The sequence below is a fragment of the Diadema antillarum genome, unplaced genomic scaffold, assembly GCF_040938485.1.
Source record: "Diadema antillarum isolate AM-2024a unplaced genomic scaffold, OU_Dant_1.0 seq00000097_RagTag, whole genome shotgun sequence".
Taxonomy (NCBI): Eukaryota; Metazoa; Echinodermata; class Echinoidea; order Diadematoida; family Diadematidae; genus Diadema; species Diadema antillarum.
Window position 1 is genome coordinate 1674232 of NW_027271186.1, and position 25356 is coordinate 1699587.

A 25356-nucleotide genomic window follows, 5' to 3' on the forward strand; every position below is an offset into this window, starting at 1 on the left:
CTACTACCACTCAGAACTTAAATTCTTAAAATACTCTTTAAGGGAATGGAGCATGGGGTTATTGTAAAGGGTGGTCTGACTGCATTGATCTCCATTCACGGCTCAATAGGGGGCATTCGAAAACCACCATAGGACTAGTGCAGGACTACTATAATATGCAATTGCACATCAGCCAATATGTGCACTGAAACATATACTCTCGGTAATGAGAAAACCCAAAAGGCCAGAAAAATTTGCATATTTTCCCGCTTAATAAGCAATTAATAAACCCGTTGAGGACGAATCCTAAGCATACTCGGGCAGGCGTCTTTGGGAAATGTGTGCTGCAGCAAAATCAGCCCGTCCTAACAGGTTAAAAACTGATGAATGTTTGATTACAAAATTTCAAGTGTTAATTCAGTTTGAGTTATTTAATATGCATGACAAATTTCATCTCATTTTATAATTTGATTTCAAATTGGGGGTGAGGGCTGAATTTCCCTCCCTGGGCTGTGAGATGGGTTAAAAAAACTTAACAAAACCCAGCTCTTTCAGAGTTAAACATGAAACCACTTGTCCTTCTGACAAGTGTTTAGAAACATTCATCTGTCAGTATGACACAGGTACTGACATCTTGGACAAAGATACCCCAAGGGATGCTGCATACCTGTCATATCAAACATCGGCAGACCTGCCACAAACTCGGTGGAGTAGGAAGTGTCCAGCACCTCGTCCACTATGAGCTCCTCCAGAGTCCCCTGGATGGCCTGCCACTCACTCATTGTACAGCTTGGAAGGACTTGACACAAGGCTAGGCATACTGCCTGGTAGAAATCCTGGCTGGACTTTGCCAAAAGAGTCTTGGGTAAATCCTGTCCAATATAAGAGCAAACACACACAAAATAAACACTTCAAATAATATGCCACTTGTTGTCAAACATCATTACTATTACTGTGTTTAGTAATATTATCATCATCAGCAACAGCAGCAGCAGAAGTAGTAGTAGAAGTAGTAGTAGTACATGTACTAGTAGTAGTAGTAGTAGTAGTAGTAGTAGTAGTAGTTGTTATTGTTGTCGTTGCTGCTGCTGTTGTTGTTGTTGTAGCAGTAGTAACAGTAGTGGAAGTAGTAGTAGTACAAGAAGTAGTGGTATTGCCATCACTGCCATAATAATCAATACAGTACGTAAACCTCTTAACTGCATACAAATCCATGCAAAACTAAGGGTGCATTCGAGCGCTCTAAAGCGAACCAAAGCGAACCGAACCAAAGCGTACCGTACCGAACTGTGCCAGTTTTGGAGCGTTTGAGTGCTCTGTTGAGAAAGCATACCTCACAAGTTATTTTTAGAAAAGGTCACACATTTTTGTAGCAAGGATGTCATCCACCTGGGGCTTGAACTACTTGCACCTGTCCCGAACAAAGTGAATGATGTCTTTGCATTGTGATGTATGCGAATGATACGCGCATGCTTTACAGCGAACTTTTGGTACGCTTTTGGAATACATCGGGAAGGGGTCCACTTTTGGCTTGGTACAGTACGGTACAGTACACTTTAGGAGCGTTCGAGCGCTCTCTGGCGCCGGTACGGTACGGTACAGTTCACTTTAGGAGAGCACTCGAACGCACCCTGAAAGTTCTTACCTGGAAGAAGAGGTCTCTCACTTCCACTGAAATACAGCAGCCTTGAAAGAAGGCTATCATCACAGTGCTCCAAGCCAGGTAAGAGGGCACAGAGTCTGGATGTGGAGCAAGTGATGAGTAAGGGAGAACAGTGAGTAAATGTATACTTATAGTCATTTGGCATTTGTAATTGTTTGTAATTGCTGCTCATGATGGATTCAGTGTCATTAGCTCTTGAGCATTATACTTGCAACACTGTACAACATGACATCTTTATTTTCTCGTTCATGCTAAAGCAATACTATACAGGGATATATGTAACAAATTATGCTGATTTGTGCCCATGAACCTAGCCTCACCACAATCAAAAGAAGTGATTTTTTTTTCTCTGAACAAATTATAGTTACACTGTAGGGTTTACATTATCACTGCATAAAAGAAACTGGATGCCCATTAAGAAGTCTCTGATAATACTGAAAGAAATCGAGATGATATTTTCACAATTTACTGTCACTTCTAGGAGCAGTGTAATCTATATCATGGCTTCACATTGATGTCCTCCTGTTCAACAAAAATTGTTTCCAAGAAAAAGAAGGAATGAATGAGGGGTCCATTGCCTGATAAAAAAAGGAAACACTCATGGAAAAAAAAAAAACAAAGACAAACAACGAAGAAAGATGAGGACATTTCATACAAGCTACATACCTGTACTCTGCTTTGGCTCTGCAGCAAATGATTCCATCACTTCAGCCACGTACAGAGCAATATTCTGCACACGCACAAAAAGGGGAAAAAAATGATTTCACAGCACATGCATTGTATGATTAACCCTTTCACTGCCAAGGACTTTGGATGGTGTGTACAATGCTATGGAATTTACTATGCCAATTGGCACTCAAAGCAGATATAGGGTTAAGGATTTCACTGTTGTGCATAGTCTCAACTGGGATGCCTTTGCTATTCATGCAATCACTATCGCTGCTGTAAGAACATGGTCCTTCTCATCAACATTTTGATAAAGCTCAGTCATCTGGACCACTGACCAAGGACTGACATTCAACACTCTCTTGACAAAGGAAGTATTATACAATTAATTTCTCTTCATTAAACCAAAGCACTTGAATAGCGCGCTCATACTTTAAGTGGAATTAATTGCCATGTAATGGCATCAATGCCTTTGTACAGTGGCCACAGACCCCATGTTGTCTACTGACACCCTCACTTGTTATGATCACTTGTGTGTATTACATAACACACTTTTGTTTTCTGGTGTGTATCAAATTGAAAAGACAGATTAGAAAACAAAAAATAATTAAAATGCTGCTTTTGGCATTCATTTATTTCTTAGATACTTAACAATGTCTTGTGACCTTTTGCATAAGGGAGCTTTTGATTTTTGTGACGGAGATGCTCAGAGGAAAAAAAAACAAGTTCTGCGCATGTGCAAAATCGCATGTCAAAGTCTATCTATTTATAGCTTGCACTATCTGAGCTTTCACTACGCGTTCTAGGCTATTTCATACTACTTCATATGGGGTGCCATTTTATTTTTAATAGCTTGCGTCTCTGCGTAATCTAAAGCTACATTTCAACACGACGCAGGGAGAGAGGAGAACGTCCAACGCAATCATCGTCTAAAATGTCTGCGCCGCAAATCCAAAGCTCCCTATTGTATCCTGGTGTATTACAAATATTTCTTCAAGAAATCAAATTTCCCACCACCCTGTTTTTAGTGGCCAGCTATCTACAAAGAGTTGTGTTTTTTTTTTCTTGAGTGACCACAAAACACAGGTTTGACTGAGAGATGTCTACTAAAAAAATGCCAGTGAACTACTTGATTGGTCTGACAAGCTTTCACATTTCTGCCATACTTAAAACCAAATTGTATTGAATATAGAAAACAAAATATATGAAAAGAGAAGAAGAAAAACCATCAAACAAATAAACCAAACGACAAAGTCACCTTCTTGCATTCAGGTTCTACGTCAAGGAAGAGAGCGTTGACTGTCAGTCTGGTTAACCAGTCCATGTCTTCTGTCTCCTCAAATAACCATCTGATGCCATGGCTAACCGCATCCCCTGGGAAATACACCGGTGGTCTGTCATTATCCAATACTTTCCAGTCAGTAACATGAGAGACAAGTTTAGCTTTTGTATCCCTGCACACATTTTGTGTTAGACTACTGTATTAAGACCAGAAACATTCACAGCATAAAACTTTTGCAAATCGGAGTCAACAAAATTTTTGGTGGCATGTAGTTTTGGCGAACTGCCACTGGCATTCAATGCATCGTGCAGACAAAATCCGTCATGTGCATTTAACTTTTGCAAATCCAGCTGAAATTCACCAATATCTAAGGCATGTAAAAATTTCTGATTTTTACAGTATCTGGGCATTTTATGTAAAAAATAAAACTCTTCAAAAGTGATTTCACAGCCTGTGTAACATTGCTACAGCCTGAAATGTTTTGGGTGCCTTCTGTGACATGGTTTTTACCTTCTACATCAACAAATTAACCCGTTGAGGATGGTTTGATTTTACTGCAACACACATTTCACATAGACGCTTGGCCGAGTATACTTTGGACTCGTCCTCAATGGGTTAACTATCTTACAGACTTGTTGGAAGACAAACCGAAAAAAAAAGCTTCTTAGGAGCATAATACATCATGAGGTCTAGCTACATGAGATCATGGAAGCTCTTGAATTAAAAAACAAACAAACACTAATTTCTATCTCCATGTATGTCTTTTAAATACTTTGAAATGTCGTCATCGGTTTCATTTTTTGTATCTTTAACACAGCTTTAATACTATGGCTTGAGAGAAACATCACACAGGAGTACACTCTTTGACTCAAAGTACATACATGTGTATTCTGTTGGATATACACAACTATAACGTCATGAAAGGAGAATTTGGACTATGATTATTCCAGCCATTGAAGTAACTACAATCCTATCTTGGCTAACTGGCATTTTGACTTTGTGACTAAGCAAAAACTGTGGAAGATACCTTTAAATGTTCTTTTGATGTGCTCAGCAAACTTGCGACAGAGATTTGTTACGAGTTCCTTGATGACAAACCAATCCCCATCCCTTCCTCCACCTCCTCCTCCTCTACCCACCAAAGCCGGATGACACTCTTCCAGCATTTGGCAGAGACAGAAGAGGGCTGAGAAGCTGGCTCCAGCATCAAAGACCGCATCCCCTGGCGATGAGAGACAGGTGTCCAGTGTCAAATCTAAGACTCTGAGAGCAATTTCCCTCCTGACTCCAGAGGGCGTGTCTGTATCCGTTCTCGGCGGGTATCTGACAGATGCTTCCTGGGACGTTTCCGGTGACATCAGAGGCCAAGCAACGTGTTCAGCCAGCATGGCAGGAGGTATCAGGGGAGGGTATTTGACTCCCAGGCTTGGGTGGGTGGGAGACTGATATGGCTGCCAGGAAAAGAGATAAACAGCGAGATATAGAGAGAGGGAGGGAGAGAATGGGATTGTATTATTTACTCTTTTTGCTGCCATATGTAACTACTTTTTCCTTCAGGTGTTCATGCATCCAAATGTTTTAAAGAGATATGAATGAAATTGCCTTATCCTTGCAATAAGATATCACACTCCATCTCACAGGAAGAAACTAATGATCAGACACAAATGCCAGTGAGCCCTCTTGTGTTGGATTGAGACTCAGCTCATCTTCACTTCCTACTCCTTCATTTCCTACTAAATCACATTTTAACAGTCTCTGTGCAGGCAACAACACAGAGAAGAACACAACAGCCAGATGCATGTATGTTTGCCTGGGATACATATGCCACCACAAAGCCACACAGAGTTACTGTAGTAAACCCTTTCACTGCCAGGGACTTTGGACAGTGTGTACAATGGTGTTTTGTGTATTTTTTTTATTTTTTTTTTTGCCACACAACGCTCAAAGTGCATAAATGGTAATAGCAAGGTGTTACACTCTGTCAGTCATTTAATAAAAAAGCAAGCTCATTCCCAAACAGATGGATAGGTAAGATGGTGGCTGTCCATCATTTACTGTTCAGCACTGATATATAATTTAGACTGATCCGAGGATTGGTTTGTGCATAACATCACTGCAGTGTCCTGCAAGCCGACCGCAATATCTATCTCACCTTCACCACGTGGGGCACTGCAGTAGTGGCACATCGTGATGCCAAGTCAGATCAAAGGACAGGGCCACATTTCCTATTTTCCTCATTCCAACATTCTGGGATCCAGATTTGTGTGAAATGATGTGGCATGTATCATGCTGATATAATTCTATCTACCAATTACATTCAGGATAGAATGAAATTCCCTTTTCTCTTTCATTTTCATATCCTGCAAGACAGCACAGACCTGATAAAGATGACATAAATAATGACTGACTCCGCTTACCTGCATCAAGGTTTCAGTAAATCTTAGCAGATTGAGCTTCTCAGTCGACTGATGATCCTCTTTACAGAATACTTCAACAAACTTGCGGAACTCGACGAGAAAGCATGGCCGGCCATCCACTTCCAGTTGAAGCAAGAAAGGCAGACACTGTAACACCTGTGTGGGAGAAAAAAACATCAAACTCTAATACCACATTTGTGTTTCCATGATTCAAGTTTTTTGTCACTGGCTCCCCAAATCCAATGATGGAAAGACACATTTGGTTGTTCAAATATTAATTTTTTTTTTATCATAACATGAACAACAATGTGGAATGCAACATGGAGGCCCTTCATTTCTTTCTTCATTTTGCTACATTTGCTAAATTTCCTACTGAAATTTTTGACCGATTTCACAATATCTGTACAAATGCATTGTGTACGGGCCAGAGTTGGCCTCAGACTACAAAAAGTTGAGAAGCCTGGGTCTACAAGATCATACAACATGACACCACACCAGCTGAACACTACAATATACCAGTTGAACAGTAAACTACACCAGCTGAAAACTACTAATCACTACATTACACCAGCTGAACACTACAGTTTACCTGCTGACACTACAGCGCTACACCACCTGAATGCTAAACTAGCTGATCACTACTGCACATACGCTGAACAACACATTTCACCACTTGAGTGCTACACTACACCAGCTGAACACTACACTATGAACTAGCTGATAACAGCATTTCACCAGCTAAACACTAAATCTAACCAGTCAATGCTCACTTTGCAGAGGAGTTTGCCTGCATCTTGACTACTGACAGCTTCTTCGATGGTCTTCTGAAGAGCAGGCCCAAGCGAATGGAGTGCAACCCAGCAGAACTCTTGGGCAGCCTGTAACAGAGAAGGGTAATGGGCATTATTTGGTAGAAGTACAGTACCAACAAATATTTGCGCCTAAATCATACCATTATCTTCTAGAAGTGGCATAGAGATTTTTTTTTTTTTTTAATCCTTGAATCTATATCTGTGTATGATAACGCATCTCTATTTTCTCACATTTTTCTTTTACCTTTCATATGTTTGTTTCGACTACTTTTTTCTTCTCTTTTCTTTTTGTTTGCGTTACACTGTGTAAACCTATCTGCAATATTTCAATATTCTGAACAAAGTGTGAAAGTGTACTTTTTACTCGTTGCCATATCACTTTTTGGCCATTATTTTTGTACATTCTGGTAACATAATTTATTTTGTTTTTGCATATGGTAATCTCCTGCTGTTTTTACTATTGATTTGTTAATTTTGTATCTTTTTTACTTATGTAGATATCACATCTTGATTGTTTCTATGTGTTCGTTTGCTTTCTTTTTTGTTGCTGTGGAATTATGTGATTTTTACTCGCAATATGTACTATTTGTAACAGGGCTCACTTGAAAAGCAGGCCCTTGGGCCCTGAACGTGACTACCCTGTTCTTTTTTTAAATAAAACTGAATAAATAAATAAATAAATAAATAGAGAAAGTGGTTATTTATCTATTTATCTGTTTTTTTTACAATTCCTGAAGAAAGGAACTAATATGAAAAGGTGAAAAAGTCCATTTTGCATACGACAAAATTAATCAATTCCCCATTCATAAAGAACAGCAACAAAAAACAACTACACAACGTATTTACCCTATGGAAATAGGCAGCAACAATTATAATAACAATCATCAGACAGACAATTGAATTGATGTTTGAATTGAACTGAATTAACAAAGCTGCATTCATGAATGGCCAGATATTTACCTTGATGATTTGTGTGTCCACTACTCCGGTCACTAGATGGTTAAACACTCGAGTCAGTTCCTGCTGGACATTGATTGGGCTATCCACCTGGTAGAGGACACGCCCCTTTGGCTGCTCCCACAGCCACTGGAACACACAGCATTGGAGGGGCAGTGGAAGAGCAGCAAAACACTTTGATGAGAGCTGCCAAATAAAAATTTAAAAAGTGTAGAATACAGATCAAAGGAAGGAGAAAATGGAAACAAACCATTTATATATGGCATTAGAATAAGTTGCACTGTTTGCGTTGCCATTTGTGTTAACAATTAGTGTAATGAATAATCATTCCACTATCAAATGACAGTTCTGAAATACACTTCAGAATAAAAATTCAATCACATCTTCTGTTTAAACGAGTTCCATACATTAAATGAGTTCCATACATCTTCTTTGAATGAAAACTGTACTCAGGACTCGTACATGTGCGTCATTCCCTCATGAGTCCTGTGTTCTGTGTTCTGACCCACTAATACTGTGTATAGATGGGGGCTGAATATCATGTAATCATATGTAATATGAATAATGCTTTTTTTTTGTTGCTCAAATTGTATTGTTTCAGGGCAAACCTGACTTCTTTTTCTTAATTATGATATAATTGATACCCTCACAATTTATTTGTAATGCATGTACCAGTGCACAGTATGAATGAGTTGATTTATGCTGTATGATATAGCAGGAAAGATGTTTACAGCAAATACAGAGGTCAGTGGATAATGTATAGATCTGCAAAGACAATTCGAACTGTGAATATTCAATATTTCAATCTTCATCCTTCAAATAGTATTTCTCCCCTCATTCTTTTTGCCCAATTTGGACCTCAAGAGTGATACATGACTGATTCTAGAGAAACCAGAAAAGAAAAGAAAAACAGTAATTGAAGTATATTATTAAATGACAAAGTCAAAACTCTGGGTTTTCTGATAGAGACATAACATGTGATGGAAGAGATGCAAGTGTGGTAAAAATAGAAGCAAACAAGCAAAACATTGATGGCAATAAGCAAGGAGAAAATGCTGTGGTGGAGAACAGAGGGGAGGAAGAAGGGATTAAAGAAAGAAAACAATTTTATACTTTTAGGAGTCTTCTCCACGTGTCTGCTTCAACTCTGGTCAGTGTACCACTTTCTCTCTCGGCTAGAATGAGGCAAGATTCCAGCATCTTCTTAACCCACCTGTAGTGATTTCAAGAAAATAAATTTCACAGAGCACAGTTAAATAGCTCTATGAGGCATCATTCTGTAGAAACAAAGCTCTTGTAGAATACCATGTATCTGGGAAAGACTGTGCTATGCTTTGTCTGAACTCTGGCAAATGATCCATATTTAATGCATGAAAAATAAACATATGATTTACATTAATCATATCTTAAAGGTATTGGGAGCAGTAATTAAAAAAAATATATTTGAGTTCTCACATTTGATGCACATGTGTACATTGTGCATGTCATTTGTATCACAAAACATTGGACTGCCATATAAAAAAATTTGCAACAAAGCCTATTACATAGAAATATAAGGAGATATCACTATTTTCCACAATAAGCCACTACTGTATACAGTTTATTCTAAAAACAATTTAATGGAACTATTGTTCACAGTTTGTATCTAACAATACTTAACATTGATTATACTGATTAACATTTCTACATTGGTTTCTTCTATCCCTAAATCACATTTTAGAACTATTTTGAAGCATGGAAGCTGGGATTTTGTTTGCATGGTAAATAATGCCTTTAAAGGGTATGTACATGTACAGTTCTGGTCGAGGTGAGGATTTAGCTTTAACATTTTGCGAGATATTTAGAAACTACTCTATGAGATGTCAAAGATCATGCAATTCTAAGGGATATCAAAAGTTTATTTGATGAAAATCGGTTTTGAAATGGCCGAGATATCCAAAAACAAGGTGAAACAAAGAGATCCTAATAAAGTTGTGGCATGTCGCCTTTTATTATTATAACTTTTTTGGATATCTCAGCTATTTCAAAACCAATTTTCATTAAATAAATCTTGAATCCTTCTTAAAATTGCATGCTCTTTCATATTTCACAAGCAGTTTCTCATTATCTCACTTAGAAATGTTCAAAACATGAATCCCTTACCTCAACCAGTACTGTACAGACCCTTTAAGCATTCTTCACAGCATCATTCTTAATAAACATAAATTCTTGAGTTGGGAAACATAAAATAGTCATTTGTTATTATTTTCCAAGAATTTCCATGGATGGATGAAATAATTAAACAACTGATGAAATGCCTCATTCTAACTTTATTCAAAATATTCATGACACATCCATGTAAGATTAAAATTACTGTGTGATATGGGCATAAACATTTATATAGTATGAACATACAACTATTGTATGTTTGTACAATTACTGTGCTGAACAAAACATATATCTCAGTTGCATGATTCATCAATTTGTAATAGTTGGCATGACACTGCATTTGTCATACTCCACTCTTCTAAGATTTTTTTCTTGTAAATCAGCCCTAGTTCAGTTACTGAAACTTATTGTACAGTTACTGATTGTCATGTCATATCTACTAACCACTGTACAGTGTACTGCAGAAATGCATGAAAAAGGCACTGAGTGATTTGTGAGTGCTGTGAGAACTTTGCCACAAGGCTACATTTACAACTGTATTCTCCCCCCCCCCCCCCCCCCCCCCCATGCTAACTTCTTTAGTTTTACACATCATAAAGCAAATAACAGGTCAGGGCTTCTGGTTAAAACACATGATGTCATCTCGCTTCTTAGATATAAGATTGCACCTTCAAATGCACAAATGGAAGCTGACAACCGTGAACAAATGCAATCAAAAGAAACAACTCTGAGATACCATCCATCCTCTGGGCAGGAAATCATAATGGAACTGTCCAGTTTACGAGGAGGTCAAACAGAAGCAACACGAGAGAAATCAAATGTCCATGGAAGTTTCCTTCTTGGACGTGATGGACTTTGTTTGCCAAGTCATATCTCTACAGCTGACTAGGCACGACAGGAGCTGTATTCGATTTGCACAAATGCCAGAGCTAGAGTGTTTTCTGTTTACGCGTGAGTATCAAATGGCTGCTGATTCTCTGATCGCTGACTGCGATGAATGGCTGGTAATTTGACCGGTGCCCTGCGCTGACAAGCATGCAACTTTGTCAATTTAGAATCAAATACAGCGCTGAAAAAATGAAAAAAAAAAATGAAATGGATGTCAATGAAGCTTTTGTATGGGCAAACTGAAACACTGCCCCTTGTTGGCAGTGTGCAGAGAAGCGAGACCAAATGGCACGCACCGCAATTATGTCACTGGTTTTGTGATCATCATGGCAGAAAATCGGTATTTGCTTCGGACATCTCACTATCACTTTGACACACCATGGGTTGATGCTAGGCCATAGAGTTACTTGTACCAATCACAATGCATCAAGATATCAAATACTCCAAAGAAGATATTGTCAATCATCATTTCAAATGTTCTGCATAATATGGCATGGTACAGTGTAGCTGTATTTACTTTGGTCCGAAAAGGCACGAAAGTCTCAAGAGGTAATTTCCATCTTATTTTTGGTTGTTACTATTACAAAAGAAATTATTTGCATTAGCTGTTAATCTACAGTATAAGCACTCAAAGCAGGGGTGGGGTGGCATACTTTCCCTTCCACTTAAACATTAAAATTCATCCCTATTCTATGTCTAGCTTCCATCTGCAGTAGACGACTGTCTTCGCTGCAATTGCATGCATGCTTTGATGATTTCATTTTTCCACTCTAGCGTTGTGGCCCTGTCTACATTTTGTGTCCTCACTCACTAAAAACATTTCTGTGCAATATATATCCATTTTAAAGGGTCCCTGAAATCCAAATGCATGTTGATTTGGTTGATTTATGATACCCTCAACATTACTTTCGCTGTGAAACGAATATCTAGAAACATTCCATGTATTTTTAACGATTTTTTTCTTCTAATTTTTCTTCTATTTTTCTTCAGATTACTTGGGAACGCCCACAAAAAATCCTTCCAAACCAATATTCCTCAGATGACCTCATCTGTCAATCATTGCTAAAGTACTGAAATGTTCAACAAAAGACATTGGAATGCACCTTCCCTCAACTCAGCATAACTTGCATGTTTCTGTGATATTAATGTGACTAACAAAAGACATGGCGAGGGAATATGCAAGTTATGCTGAGTCCAGGGGAAGGTGCATTCCAATGTCTTTTGTTAAACATTTCAGTACTAGCAATGATTGACAGATCAGGTCATCCGAGGAATATTGGTTTGGAAGGATTTTTTGTGGGCATTCCCAAGTAATCTGAAGAAAAATAGAAGGAAAAAATCTCTAAAATTATATATATGGAATGTCTCTAGATATTCATTTCACCCCAAAAGTGATGTTGAGGGTATCATAAATCACCACAAATCAACATGCACTTGGGTTTCAAGGGCTCTTTAATCATATCACAGAAAAAAAAAACAGTACTTGCTCCAGGGAGGTGATCAACCTCTGTGCATGCTCTATGATACTTCCACATTGTAGGTTTCACTTTCCACCCTAATCAATCAGCTGGTATGATTTCCGTCAGCTGGTAGCAACACATCAGTCATTGACATGAAATGCAACATTGGCAAGACATCCATGATGAATCAGCATTCATATCAAGATTGGACAAGAGTTTTATAACACAGGTCTTATACACACATCGTACATCTTGCTGACAGAGATTAATTCTTGTGCAGCATACACGCATGTCATACTCTTGGCAATATGCAGATTCATTCAATCTCTCACTCCTATAATATCCCCATATGAAATGAATATAGCTGCTCTGTGTCCCGTCTGCATTGATGTGCAAAGTCCTCAGTCCAGATTTTATAACACAGCATCCCTGCAAGTTTCTACCTGCTTTAATGGTGCATGCATGGCAGCTTTCTCCAATATGCACATTATACATTCAACTCTCATTCTTCATCCATGTATGAAATGAATAATCTGATATCCATCCCTCTGTCCTGCCTACACATCAATACATGCATCTACTCAGCCCAGTTTCCAATGTACAATGTAGCATCTGTGAAAGTTTTCTTTTGCTTCCAAGATTTCGTGGGAGCTTTCTTTCCACTGTCATCCTTTCTGAATCTGTGATAAACGACTGTGGCTATGCTGCTCATTAAAAAACAAAACAAAACAAAACAAAACAAAACAAAACAAAACAAAAACAAAAACATTAAAGCTAGAAGAATGACGAGATTCGAAGGAATGCCACAAGAAGCCAGAAAAATTTCCAGACTAGCTTCCTTAATGGTGTATCAGTGTGATGCGCTTTCAGTCATGTTGGCCAACTACTCTTCATGAAGTTTTTTGTGTCCTCATATTTAATACGCTGACACATTTTCCTCTCCTCAGCAGCAGAGCTCAAGATCAAATTTAGAAGTTATCCAGCATACATAAACAACTAACAAAGAACTTCCTTGGAAATGCATGCAGAAACACACACACACATGTGAAGACACAAACACAACACTGTACAAGTATGTGTATGATACAGGATTGTGTCTCAGTGACATCAGTTGTGTAATAACATACTGTATGTATGAACAAGCAGCGTAAATGGGTATACCATTGACAGTGATAAATCATTCTACAACTCCCAGGACAACTAAGAAGTCAGGAAGAGAAATTACAATCTACGTGTACTTGCAAAAAAGACCAAGGGAACTAGTGCTCACCTGAGTACATGTATCTCAAGTTCGCCTTCCATACATTCTTGCAGACTATTACCTATTAATAACACTGCAAACTTGGAGTGGTATTCTGAAAATCTTCCTAGGTTTCTTCCTCAGTTTCTTCGTAAGTCAGAAACCTAGAAATTGCCTAGGAAAGACAGAATTGGTATTCTGAAATTTCTTCCTAGGAACTTCTTATGCAAATTAGGCCATCCTTATCCCCGCCCACGCCCTCTCTTAAGCCAATGCGAAATGTGATACCAAGGAACAACCAATGACAATCGTATATTACTATGATGTGGGGTCAAATACATGTGTTCGCGGCATGTCCCCTTTCTCACACCCATTTTGCACATCAAAGTACATGTTGCGCGCAGTGAATGACAAGCGCGCCTATTACGATGTTTGCAGCTTGCTATTTTTAACAACGTACTTAGGACAGGGGTAGGGCTTGCCTAAATATTTCCCTAAAATTCTTTCCTACAAGTGTAAGTGCATTCTAGAATACCAACTACTTCATAAGTCAGAAATTAGCATACTCCTGCCCTCTTCCTAAGTTTCTTCCTAAGTTTAGGAAAAAACCTTAGGAACAGACTTTAATAACAAGAAACATAGGAAGATTTTCAGAATACCACGTAGGAAAAAATCCTGACTTAAGCCCCTTTTACACTTTCACGGAGTGCTTCACGGATGACCACGGATCGTCATCCGTGGTGTTCCGGCATGCAAAATATCAATTTCCTCTCAATACCGGTGTGAATACGATCCCAACTGGGTGTCTACACAGACAAGTACATGGAAGCTACAAGGACAAATACGGTGCCTACACGGACAGACAAGGAATGAACGCGGACCACAGTGGAAATGGTACGGAGCTAACACGGATATCAAGGAAGAGCACGGATGCAACTGGGTCCCTTTGCGGTCTTTGCACGGATATCCCTAAAATGTTGACAAATGACATTTACTTTTGCTTTTGATACTTTATCATTCTCGGGAAACATACTTCTAGAGCCAATAACAAGCACACCAGAAAATCTACAGCAGCCTACATCCGTTTTGCGGGAACACCATAACATAAACAAAGCAAAACAAACTATATAAGACAAATCAAAAGACAAAAAAAAAAAACAGCAGGAAGATGTGTGTGGGTCACGGAAGCTTCTCGTGCATAGGCGTACCCAGGATTTTTTAGAGGGGGGTGTTCAGTGGCGTGCCGTGGGTCAAGACATTGGGGGGGGGGCGCACCTCATGGCCGGAAGCAACATCAGAATTGCATAATTGTACAATTAAATGCGAGCGAGCGGAGCGAGCGAGATTGAAAATTTTGATATTTTACAGTCCCCAAACTGCCGTTTGTAGCTATGTATAATAATATATATATATATATATATATATATATATATATATATATATATATTTGCTTTGGAAATTAAGGGGTTGCACCGGGTGCAACTGCTGGCAGTTGCTGGCAGTAACATCAGGAGAATGGCATAACGATTAAATGCGAGCGAGCGAAGCGAGCGAGCTTGAAAATTTTGACATTTTAAGTCCCCAAACTGCCGTTGGCAGCTATATTTTTTTGCTTTAGAAATTAAGGGGAGGGGGCGCACTGGGCGCAACTGCTGGTAATTACTGACAGCAACATCAGGAGAATTGCATAACGATTAAATGCGAGCGAGCGAAGCGAGCGAGCTTAAAAATTTTGACATTTTACAGTCCCAAAACTGCCCTTTGTAGCTATATTTTTTCGCTTTGGAAATTAAGGGGAGGGGGCGCACCGGGCGCAACTGCTGGCAATTGCTGACAGCAACATCAGGAGAATTGCATAACGATTAAATGCGAGCGAACGAAGCGAGCGAGCTTGAAAATTTTGACATTTTACAGTCCCAAAACTGCCGTTTGTAGCTATATTTTTTCGCCTTAGAAATTAAGGGGAGGGGAAGCACCGGGCGCAACTGCTGGCAATTACTGACAGCAACATCAGGAGAATTGCATAACGATAAAATTCGAGCGAGCGAAGCGAGCGAGCTTAAAAATTTTGACATTTTACAGTCCCAAAACTGCCCTTTGTAGCTATATTTTTTCGCTTTGGAAATTAAGGGGAGGGGGCGCACCGGGCGCAACTGCTGGCAATTGCTGACAACAACATCAGGAGAATTGCATAACGATTAAATGCGAGCGAACGAAGCGAGCGAACTTGAAAATTTTGACATTTTACAGTCCTCAAACTGCCGTTTGTAGCTATATTTTTTCGCTTTAGAAATTAATGGGAGGGGCGCACCGGGCGCAACTGCTGGCAATTACTGACAGCAACATCAGGAGAATTGCATAACGATTAAATGCGACCGAGCGAAGCAAGCGAGCTTGAAAATTTTGATATTTTACAGTCCCAAAACTGCCGTTTGTAGCTATGTATAATAATATATGTATGTATATATATATATTTGCTTTGGACATTAAGGGGGTTGCACCGGGTGCAACTGCTGGCAGTTGCTGGCAGTAACATCAGGAGAATGGCATAACGATTAAATGCGAGCGAGCGAAGCGAGCGAGCTTGAAAATTTTGACATTTTAAGTCCCCAAACTGCCGTTGGCAGCTATATTTTTTCGCTTTAGAAATTAAGGGGTGGGGGCGCACCGGGCGCAACTGCTGGTAATTACTGACAGCAACATCAGGAGAATTGCATAACGATTAAATGCGAGCGAGCGAAGCGAGCGAGCTTGAAAATTTTGACATTTTACAGTCCCAAAACTGCCGTTTGTAGCTATATTTTTTCGCCTTAGAAATTAAGGGGAGGGGGCGCACCGGGCGCAATTGCTGGCAATTTGACAGCAACATCAGGAGAATTGCATAATGATAAAATGCGAGCGAGCAAAGCAAGCGAGCTTGAAAATTTTGACATTTTTACAGTCCCCAAACTGCCGTTTGTAGCTATATTTTTTCGCTTTGGAAATTCGGGGGGGGGGGGGGGGGGGGGCGGGGGCGCACCGGGCGCAACTGCTGGTAATTACTGGCAGTAACATCAGGAGAATGGAATATAACGGTTAAATGCGAGCGAGGGAAGCGAGCGAGCTTTAAAATTTTGACATTTTACCGTCCAAAAACTGTCGTTTGTGGCTACATGTATATATATTTTTTTTTTTCGCATTGGACGGAGGGGGCGCCCGGTGCGCCCCCTGGATCCGCCACTGGTCGTCAAGGGTGTCGGTTTATGTTCATGATTGGGGGAGGTATGACCAGCGAGCTTGAAAATTTTGACATTTTAGTCCCCAAACTGCCGTTTGTAGCTATGTATAATAATATATGCATATATATATATATATATATATATATGCTTTGGAAATTAAGGGGGCTGCACCGGGTGCAACTGCTGGCAGTTGCTGGCAGTAACATCAGGAGAATGGCATAACTAAAAAATGCGAGCGAGCGAAGCGAGCGAGCTTGAAAATTTTGACATTTTAAGTCCCCAAACTGCCGTTGGCAGCTATATTTTTTCGCTTTAGAAATTAAGGGGAGGGGGCGCACCGGGTGCAACTGCTGGCAGTTGCTGGCAGTAACATCAGGAGAATGGCATAACGATTAAATGCGAGCGAGCGAAGCGAGCGAGCTTGAAAATTTTGACATTTTAAGTCCCCAAACTGCCGTTGGCAGCTATATTTTTTCGCTTAAGAAATTAAGGGGTGGGGGCGCACCGGGCGCAACTGCTGGTAATTACTGACAGCAACATCAGGAGAATTGCATAACGATTAAATGCGAGCGAGCGAAGCGAGCGAGCTTGAAAATTTTGACATTTTACAGTCCCAAAACTGCCGTTTGTAGCTATATTTTTTCGCCTTAGAAATTAAGGGGAGGGGGCGCACCGGGCGCAATTGCTGGCAATTTGACAGCAACATCAGGAGAATTGCATAACGATAAAATGCGAGCGAGCAAAGCGAGCGAGCTTGAAAATTTTGACATTTTACATTCCCAAAACTGCCGTTTGTAGCTATATTTTTTCGCTTTGGAAATTAAGGGGAGGGGGCGCACCGGGCGCAACTGCTGGCAATTACTGACAGCAACATCAGGAGAATTGCATAACGATTAAATGCGAGCGAGCGAAGCGAGCGAGCTTGAAAAATTTTGACATTTTTACAGTCCCCAAACTGCCGTTTGTAGCTATATTTTTTCGCTTTGGAAATTCGGGGGGGGGGCGGGGGCGCACCGGGCGCAACTGCTGGTAATTACTGGCAGTAACATCAGGAGAATGGAATATAACGGTTAAATGCGAGCGAGGGAAGCGAGCGAGCTTTAAAATTTTGACATTTTACCGTCCAAAAACTGTCGTTTGTGGCTACATGTATATATATATTTTTTCGCATTGGAGGGAGGGGGCGCCCGGTGCGCCCCCTGGATCCGCCACTGGTGTCGGTTTATGTTCATGATTGGGGGAGGTATGACCAGCGAGCTTGAAAATTTTGACATTTTACAGTCCCCAAACTGCCGTTTGTAGCTATGTATAATAATATATGTATATATATATATATATATATATATATATATATATTTGCTTTGGAAATTAAGGGGGTTGCACCGGGTGCAACTGCTGGCAGTTGCTGGCAGTAACATCAGGAGAATGGCATAACGATTAAATGCGAGCGAGCGAAGCGAGCGAGCTTGAAAATTTTGACATTTTAAGTCCCCAAACTGCCGTTGGCAGCTATATTTTTTCGCTTTAGAAATTAAGGGGAGGGGGCGCACCGGGTGCAACTGCTGGCAGTTGCTGGCAGTAACATCAGGAGAATGGCATAACGATTAAATGCGAGCGAAAGTCCACTTGATATGCTTTTTCGAGCACTTAAAAGGTTTTTTTTTTTAGGGTGATATAAAATCTGATAAATTTAAGAGGGGTCTTTTGAGGGTGATTTAAATGTATAGGCAACCCTAAATTTTGATATATTTTGGCGAGCGAGCGCAGCAAGCGAGCCGAAAATTTTTATATTTCAGCTTTATACATAACATGGAATTCTTGTCATTTTTGGTTATTAAATCTTCAAATTACAATTCTAATCATAGTGACGGCCTTATAGATAACGATTTGTTCCAACAGTGTCCAACCCCATCCCGGTAGGGACTTAAAAAAGTCCACATGATGTGCTTTTTCAAGTACTTATAGAAGGGGTCTTTTTGAGGGTGTTTTAAATGTAATAGATATTGAAGAATTTTGGCGAGCGAGTGCAGCGAGCGAGCCGAAAATTTTTGTATTTCAGCTTACAAAACATGGAATTCTTGTCATTTTTGGTTATTAAATCTTCGAATGACAATTCTAATCAAGATATAGTGACGGTCTTATAGATAACGATTTTTACCAACAGTGTTCAACCCCAATCCCATCCCGGTAGGGACTTTAAAAAAGTCCACTTGATGTGCTTTTTCGAGCACTTAAAAGGTTTTTTTTTTTTGAGGGTGATATAAAATCTGATAAATTTTGATAAATTTTGGCGAGCGAGCGCAGCGAGCGAGCCGACAATTTTTGTATTTCACCTTACAAAACATGGAATTCTTGTCATTTTTTGGTTATTGAATCTTACAATTCTAATCAAGATGGGATAGTGACGGCTTCATAGATAACGATTTATGCCAACAAACTAAGGACTTGGAAAAATACTCTAAATTACTACGAGTGAGTGACCCGAAATTTTTATATTTCCACGTCATCATTACGTTTTGTTCTTTTTTTTTTTTGAAAAAATTTTGGCGACCGGGCGCAGCGAGCGAGCCGAAAATTTGTATATTTCAGCGTTACAAAACATGGAATTCATGTTTTGTTTTTATCGTGTTTGATTTGGTTTTCTGTTTGCGCGTCAGCTTCGCGCGCGGTGCAGTAACGTAGTATTAACACGTACTGTACACGAGTTCTTTAGTGCGTATGATATTATGTAGCCCCATAATGTATCATCATCCACACAAACATTAAAACAAGGAAGAGAGAGAGAAAAAAAATGAACGCAAAAGAAAGGAAATGCGGAATTCAAAACGGAAATAAAAGCGGTAAAGACAGCTTTTGTTTCATTTGTCAACATCTAAGCATTGCTGAAGAGGGGTGTTGAATAGCTCAAACACCTCCCTCTTGCCCAAGGGGGGTGTTTGAACACCTTAAACACCCCCCTTTTGGCAAAGGGGGGTGTTTGAACACCCAAAACACCCCCCCTCGGTACGCCCTTGTTCTCGTGAGATATAGACCTATTAACAGTAATAGGAGTCAATTGGCTGTATTGATGGGGGAAGATGTGAGCAAATTTCATTGACTTTCTGAACTTGTATTGGCAAAATACACGAATTTCTTATCCCGGATGGAGCCGATGCTAATACGGACGTCCCGATGTCTTCACGGAGACAACACGGATAAGCCGGTGCCTACAAGGAATGAATACGGATGCAACACGGAGTAGACGGTGCCAGCAAGTAAGAGTATGTATCAATTTTCATCTGTGATGTCCGGGATGAAAAATTAAGGAAGCTCAATTTTTTCAGCGGACATGCTGGATGATCAAGGGTAATGCCAGATGACTTCACGGAGTCAACATGGTCATGCCGGAAACAGTACGGATGATCCCGGACCAACGAACCGTGGTCATCCGTGATGCAATCTGTGAAAGTGTAAAAGGGGCTTTAGGAAGAAATTTCTCCTAGGAAGGATTTCAGAATACCACCCTTGGTGGAGGGGAGGGGTTCTCTGGGCCTCTAGGGAGGCATGGTGTCCATTTGTATTGCATCACACTGGCAACAATACAGTATTGACCACATAATCGGTCACCTGATAATCAGGAACACAAGTTAAATGATGAATGCCTCCCAGAAACATTTCCTGAGCATGCTAGTTTCTCTGGATAATCGGGCACAGATCTCCAATAAATGGGACATTTTTTTAAAGCGATCTTTACTTTTTTCATACACAAAAAGCTATCAAAAACCAATACAACTTTACAATGATTCTGTATACTGTAAAACGAGGAATGTTCGCATGCATTTTTATTTCTCAAATTTCGCGAGCGCCAAAATTCGCGAAATTAAAATGCACTCAAAAGTTTTTGCCTACACAATATGCATTGGATGCCAGTGGCAATTCGCGAAAATTTCATGCCGCAAGAAAGGCCGTCAGCTCCAATTTGTGAAATTTTCATGCCGCGAATATATCGTGTTTTACAGTGAAAGTTGTTGTTTACACATCAATACATTGTATGCATATGGCACCTACATGTACATGTACAAAGCAAGTTTCAGACTAGTCAGTTCCACAACCTCCATCCAGTAAAAATCACTAACTTACATTAATAATAGCTACATGCGCATTGATATCAAAGTATGTGATTACTATACATGACAGAATTCAGAAGACGTACAATGTGCATTTGCAAACATTTTTCTCCTATACATCCAGGCAAAGCAGCTAAGGCCCCCTTGCCTTGCATACTTGCATTATGAATCCAACATGTGATTTCAGAAAAATGAATTATGTTTTAATAGTTCTCTTTGACATGAATTTGACTGCAACTTTTCATGAGCCAAAAGGGCTGAGCTTTTGCTAGTACATATCAGGTTTGGTGATTGAACAAATGTTTTCCTGATGTTCCAACTTCGATTCTAGGTAATCATTGCTTGTGGATATGGATTATAAATACGGATGTGCCTACCTACCAGTAAGCTATGAATGATCACAGAGAAAGAAATACATTGGTAAGGCATGCAAGAACAAAAGAAGGCCTTTTTTTTGGGAATAAGGTGTTTACTTTTTATTGCACGTCTTTTGCGTTCAAACATACCTATATGTGACAGAAAAACCCCATTGCAATAGTCTATGGTGATGCAAGATTGTGGGGAGGGGTATGAACAGTGGGCTGGTGAATACAATGTACATTCATGAAAGAGCACTAGCATGGTACAAATGTACATGTTATGTATTAATTATCGATGCCATGAGTGTATATGGTGTGTGCTCATCGCAAAATTGGGCAACCCACTTTAAAGGGCCATTTTTGCTACTTCCAGCCTATCCTGATTATGCCGTGAGTACTGTACATGCCAAGTTTGTAGAAAATTTATTCATGCATTTTCAAAAAGATTATCAAAATGTGAAAACTTGCTGTTAATTTGGTCCCAGTCCCAAATGGGAGAAAACACATCTTACGCAGGAGACACACAGATAGAAGAGTACATTCAAACTCAAGAGGGAGAATGGGAGGCTTTGCAAAATGGCTCAAAGCAGAATTTCCCACTGACAGCAGGAGAGTCGAAGTCTCTGATGTATCGTGAGCTGGACCAATTGCAGCAAAGATGTATACTTTCTTCCTGACAGCATACAGTACATTTAGGGATGATGAAGCATTTTCTTACCTCGATCCTGTCAGTAAGCAATGATTGTCCTCCAGTGCCTTCATCCACTTCTCACTCTTCCAGTTCTGAAGATCGGCAAAAAGTCTGCCTATGCATTCTGGGAAGAGGAAACAGACATCTACAACGTCAAACACAAAGAATACTGTGTACAAAGTTAGTGTTGCTTGTGAATTTTGGGAGTGGCTGAATTCATAATCGACAACCACATGGCTGCAATATTAAAGGAAATCAAAACCCAAAGAGAAATGTGGATTGAGTGAAAGCAGCAACACTAGAAGAACACATCAGTGAAAGTTTGAGGAAAATCAGATGATTGATGCAAAAGGTAAGAACTTTTAAAGTTTTTGTTTTAGAACTGCTGGATGAGGAGACTACTAGAGGTTATGGCGTCATATGTGGACAACAATACAGTATAAGGACTAGAAATGTTACTATGGCGACTGGTATGCCTCCGCCATAATGCATGATTCTCCTAATACGTGTAGGTCTACAACTAGATAGTACATGTGGACAATGTGTGAAGTCACAAAATTGGCAAAATATTAAAATGACAAGTTTGTCACAAATGTGTTGAATGTTCACCTTCCTTGACCTACAATTTGTAGGTTTAATTGGATGAATAGGAGAGCATGTATTTGGGATTTAAGGACTTTAACTTGACTTTGACCCATTCATACCTTTATGCATTGAGTAATTTTCAGGGTATGGAAAAAAGTGCAATTTCTGTATTGAATAGTAAATTGTTACCATTTCATCTGGCCTTTGACCCTAAAATTCATAAGATAATCACTGTCAGGCAGAACATGCATGAATATGTAGTACGGTACGTTTCAAGATAACTTGAGCCACTTCCGAGATATGGAGGAAAAACTTAGTTCAGCACTTTCACTTGATCTTTGACCTTTTGACCTTTGAGGCAAAAACAAAAGAAAAAAAATTTCCAGAGAATCTCTATTAGGTTATACATCCATACACCAAGTGTTAAAAAAAATAATAATCCTGCTGGCATTGCATAAACATGACAGAAATTGTAAAATTTTGAAGTGTTGCCCTTGACCTTTGACCCCTGACCTTTGACCCATGAACCCTAAATTCTCTAGATAATCACTGCCAGTCAGTACATGTACACTTATACTATGTTCCATGAAGTTACCTTGAACAATTTCTAAGGTACAGAGAAAAAAGGTGAAGTTTTAATATTTTACTTGACCTTTTGACCTTTGACCTCATGACCCAAACTTTCACCAGAGAATCTTAATTGGGTAATACATGTATACACTAAGTTTCAAGAAAATTTCTTCAGGCATTGCACAGATATGGTGGAAATAGTGAAATTTTATGTATTTGACCTTGACCTTTTGAACTTTGACCTTGAGCATGTGCACCCAAAAGTTGATAGGCACAACTTCACCCCCTAATACATATGACAAGTTTCATTAGGATACCTCAAAAGGTTTTGATAGTTACCCTGTCCACAAAATTCATTACGGACAGACGGAAGGACGGACGGACAACCCGAAAACATAATGCCTCCGGCACCACTTCGTGGCGGAGGCATAAAAATATAAAGGGAATTCCACAAAAATTCATTTTTCATGAAAATTACACATTCCATCAACTTGATACTGACATATGTCAAGGGTAGCAATTATTCCCCTTGCTTTCTGAAAGCGGTAAATAGTCAAGTGCTCTTTCATTATGCTAGAAAAGTGAATTTTTGTGGAATCCACATTTATCTAACATTTTGGTTTCCTTAAAATAACTATTATCCCTCTTCAGAAGAAAAGTAAATGATGTTTCACCTCAAAGACAATATACAGCCCATTTGTGTTACAGGAGGCAGTAATTAGTTGTTTGTTGTTACAGTAATTTGCAATATATCACTGAATGATCAACTTCAAGTGATTTTCATGAAAATTGAAACAACATGAAATAAACTGCATTTTTGGTAGTGCGGTTATAACAAGGTATGACATAGGGAGATACCCCATATAATTATGTAATTTTGCAGGTCCCAGTGCTTCTTAGTTCTTTTTTTATTATTAAATGTTGATATAATGAGATATCTGATATAAGGGCATTTTGATGGTCCCAAGCAGCTTGCTACAGTACAATGTATAATGAGGTTCCAATGGAGAAAAGTAAATTCACTTTTGAATGCATCCTGTAAAGTACATGTAGCAGGTCAACATTGACACGTGGTCTGCATGGCAGTGTTCGTACTGATATTTCCGGACTTCCATGATCATGGAACACACAAGGGTCAAGTAGAAAACGGGCTGACATTCTGAACCATTGACTTGATGTTATCATCCTTGAGATCTCTTTGCTCTTCTGACCTAAAAACCATATCTTATTTACATATTTGTAGATTTCATATCCCAATGCTTTTTACCAAAGCCATTAATCAGTGTACGGTGTATGTACACATTTCTCAAGTATTTGTTGGTTGTTGTTTTTTTCATTGCTTTTTGCACATAAATACCTGTATGTTCATTAATCACTCTTTCATAGTGGTATTTGATTTGATGTATTTGCAAGCAAGCCATAGGAATCTGGTGACTGTAGTAGATCCATCTCATGATAAACAGCACCATGGTACAAACGATACATGTACTGTATGTGTTTTGCATTTGGTGAAATCTCATTATGGTCACAACACTTTATACCCAGCAAAATACATAACAAAATTTACTGAAACTTATTTTCAGAGAATGACTGAAATATATGTGAAAATTGTTTCACGCTTTGGTTGATTACATTTTCATATTAAGGAGAGTTACCATATTAGCTTAAGGCTTATGCTATCATTCTTGTCATGAAATGTTGTAACTTCCCCCAAAAATACTGTCCATAGGATTGCCACAAACATGTAATGTCTACAACAATATATGTAAGGTGGCTTCTAGTCTGCAGCAAGTAGAACTCCATATTTACATCATTCAAATGACATTGGACCAGGTATTCAGTATTCAAGCAGACTATGATTGTAAAACATCTTCAGAGTCATTGCTCTGCAGGATTGCAATGATAATATGTACTTCAGATAAACACTTTTGACTTGTGTAACTGGAGGGTAGAAGAATAAATTACCTTCATATCCTTGCAATCTTTCTTCAATTCTCCAAATGCATTCATCCAAGCTGCAGCTTGATGGACCAAACATCTCACCATCATGATGCCTTTTGTCATCTTCCCCCTGAGTTTGCCCTCCACGGTAGAGACACTGGCGAGTTCCAACCGCAGCCTTTTCACTCTCTCCCAGCTCTATGCATCTGGCCCTCAGGTAGTTCAACTGCTGCAGAAAATGGGGCCGGGATTGCATGTCGATGCTGCTTCCACCTTCCTGGAAGATTCCTCCACCCCATTCTTTGGAGCACAGCTCTTCCAGAGTTGACACAGCCTCCAGGAGAATGGAGGAAACACTTCTTGACCCTGTGTCT

The 25356-nt window shown here is 39.5% G+C and overlaps 1 protein-coding gene across 1 annotated transcript; it reads right to left on the reverse strand.

Annotated features, from left to right (window-relative positions):
- Nucleotides 1-5237: 5237 nt before the first annotated feature.
- Nucleotides 5238-25238, reverse strand: LOC139726739 (uncharacterized). The gene is made up of 7 exons (XM_071637733.1): nucleotides 25007-25238; nucleotides 21914-22010; nucleotides 8890-8989; nucleotides 7780-7962; nucleotides 6778-6885; nucleotides 6008-6163; nucleotides 5238-5345 (listed from the first exon to the last, which is right to left on the reverse strand). Exons 1-7 carry the CDS (start codon nucleotides 25236-25238, stop codon nucleotides 5238-5240), a joined length of 984 nt encoding a protein of 327 aa, XP_071493834.1.
- Nucleotides 25239-25356: the final 118 nt, after the last annotated feature.

Bases quoted from the DNA above. Each gene is read 5' to 3' on its own strand.
- LOC139726739 (XM_071637733.1), bottom strand. From the start codon at position 25,238: ATGCAATCCCGGCCCCATTTTCTGCAGCAGTTGAACTACCTGAGGGCC. The intron at 7,963-8,889 runs GTATAAAATTGT...TTTATTTGGCAG, and splicing joins CGTGGAGAAGACTCCTAAAA to CTCTCATCAAAGTGTTTTGC. The intron at 5,346-6,007 runs GTAAGCGGAGTC...TTGCCTGCACAG, and splicing joins TTACTGAAACCTTGATGCAG to AGACTGTTAAAATGTGATTT.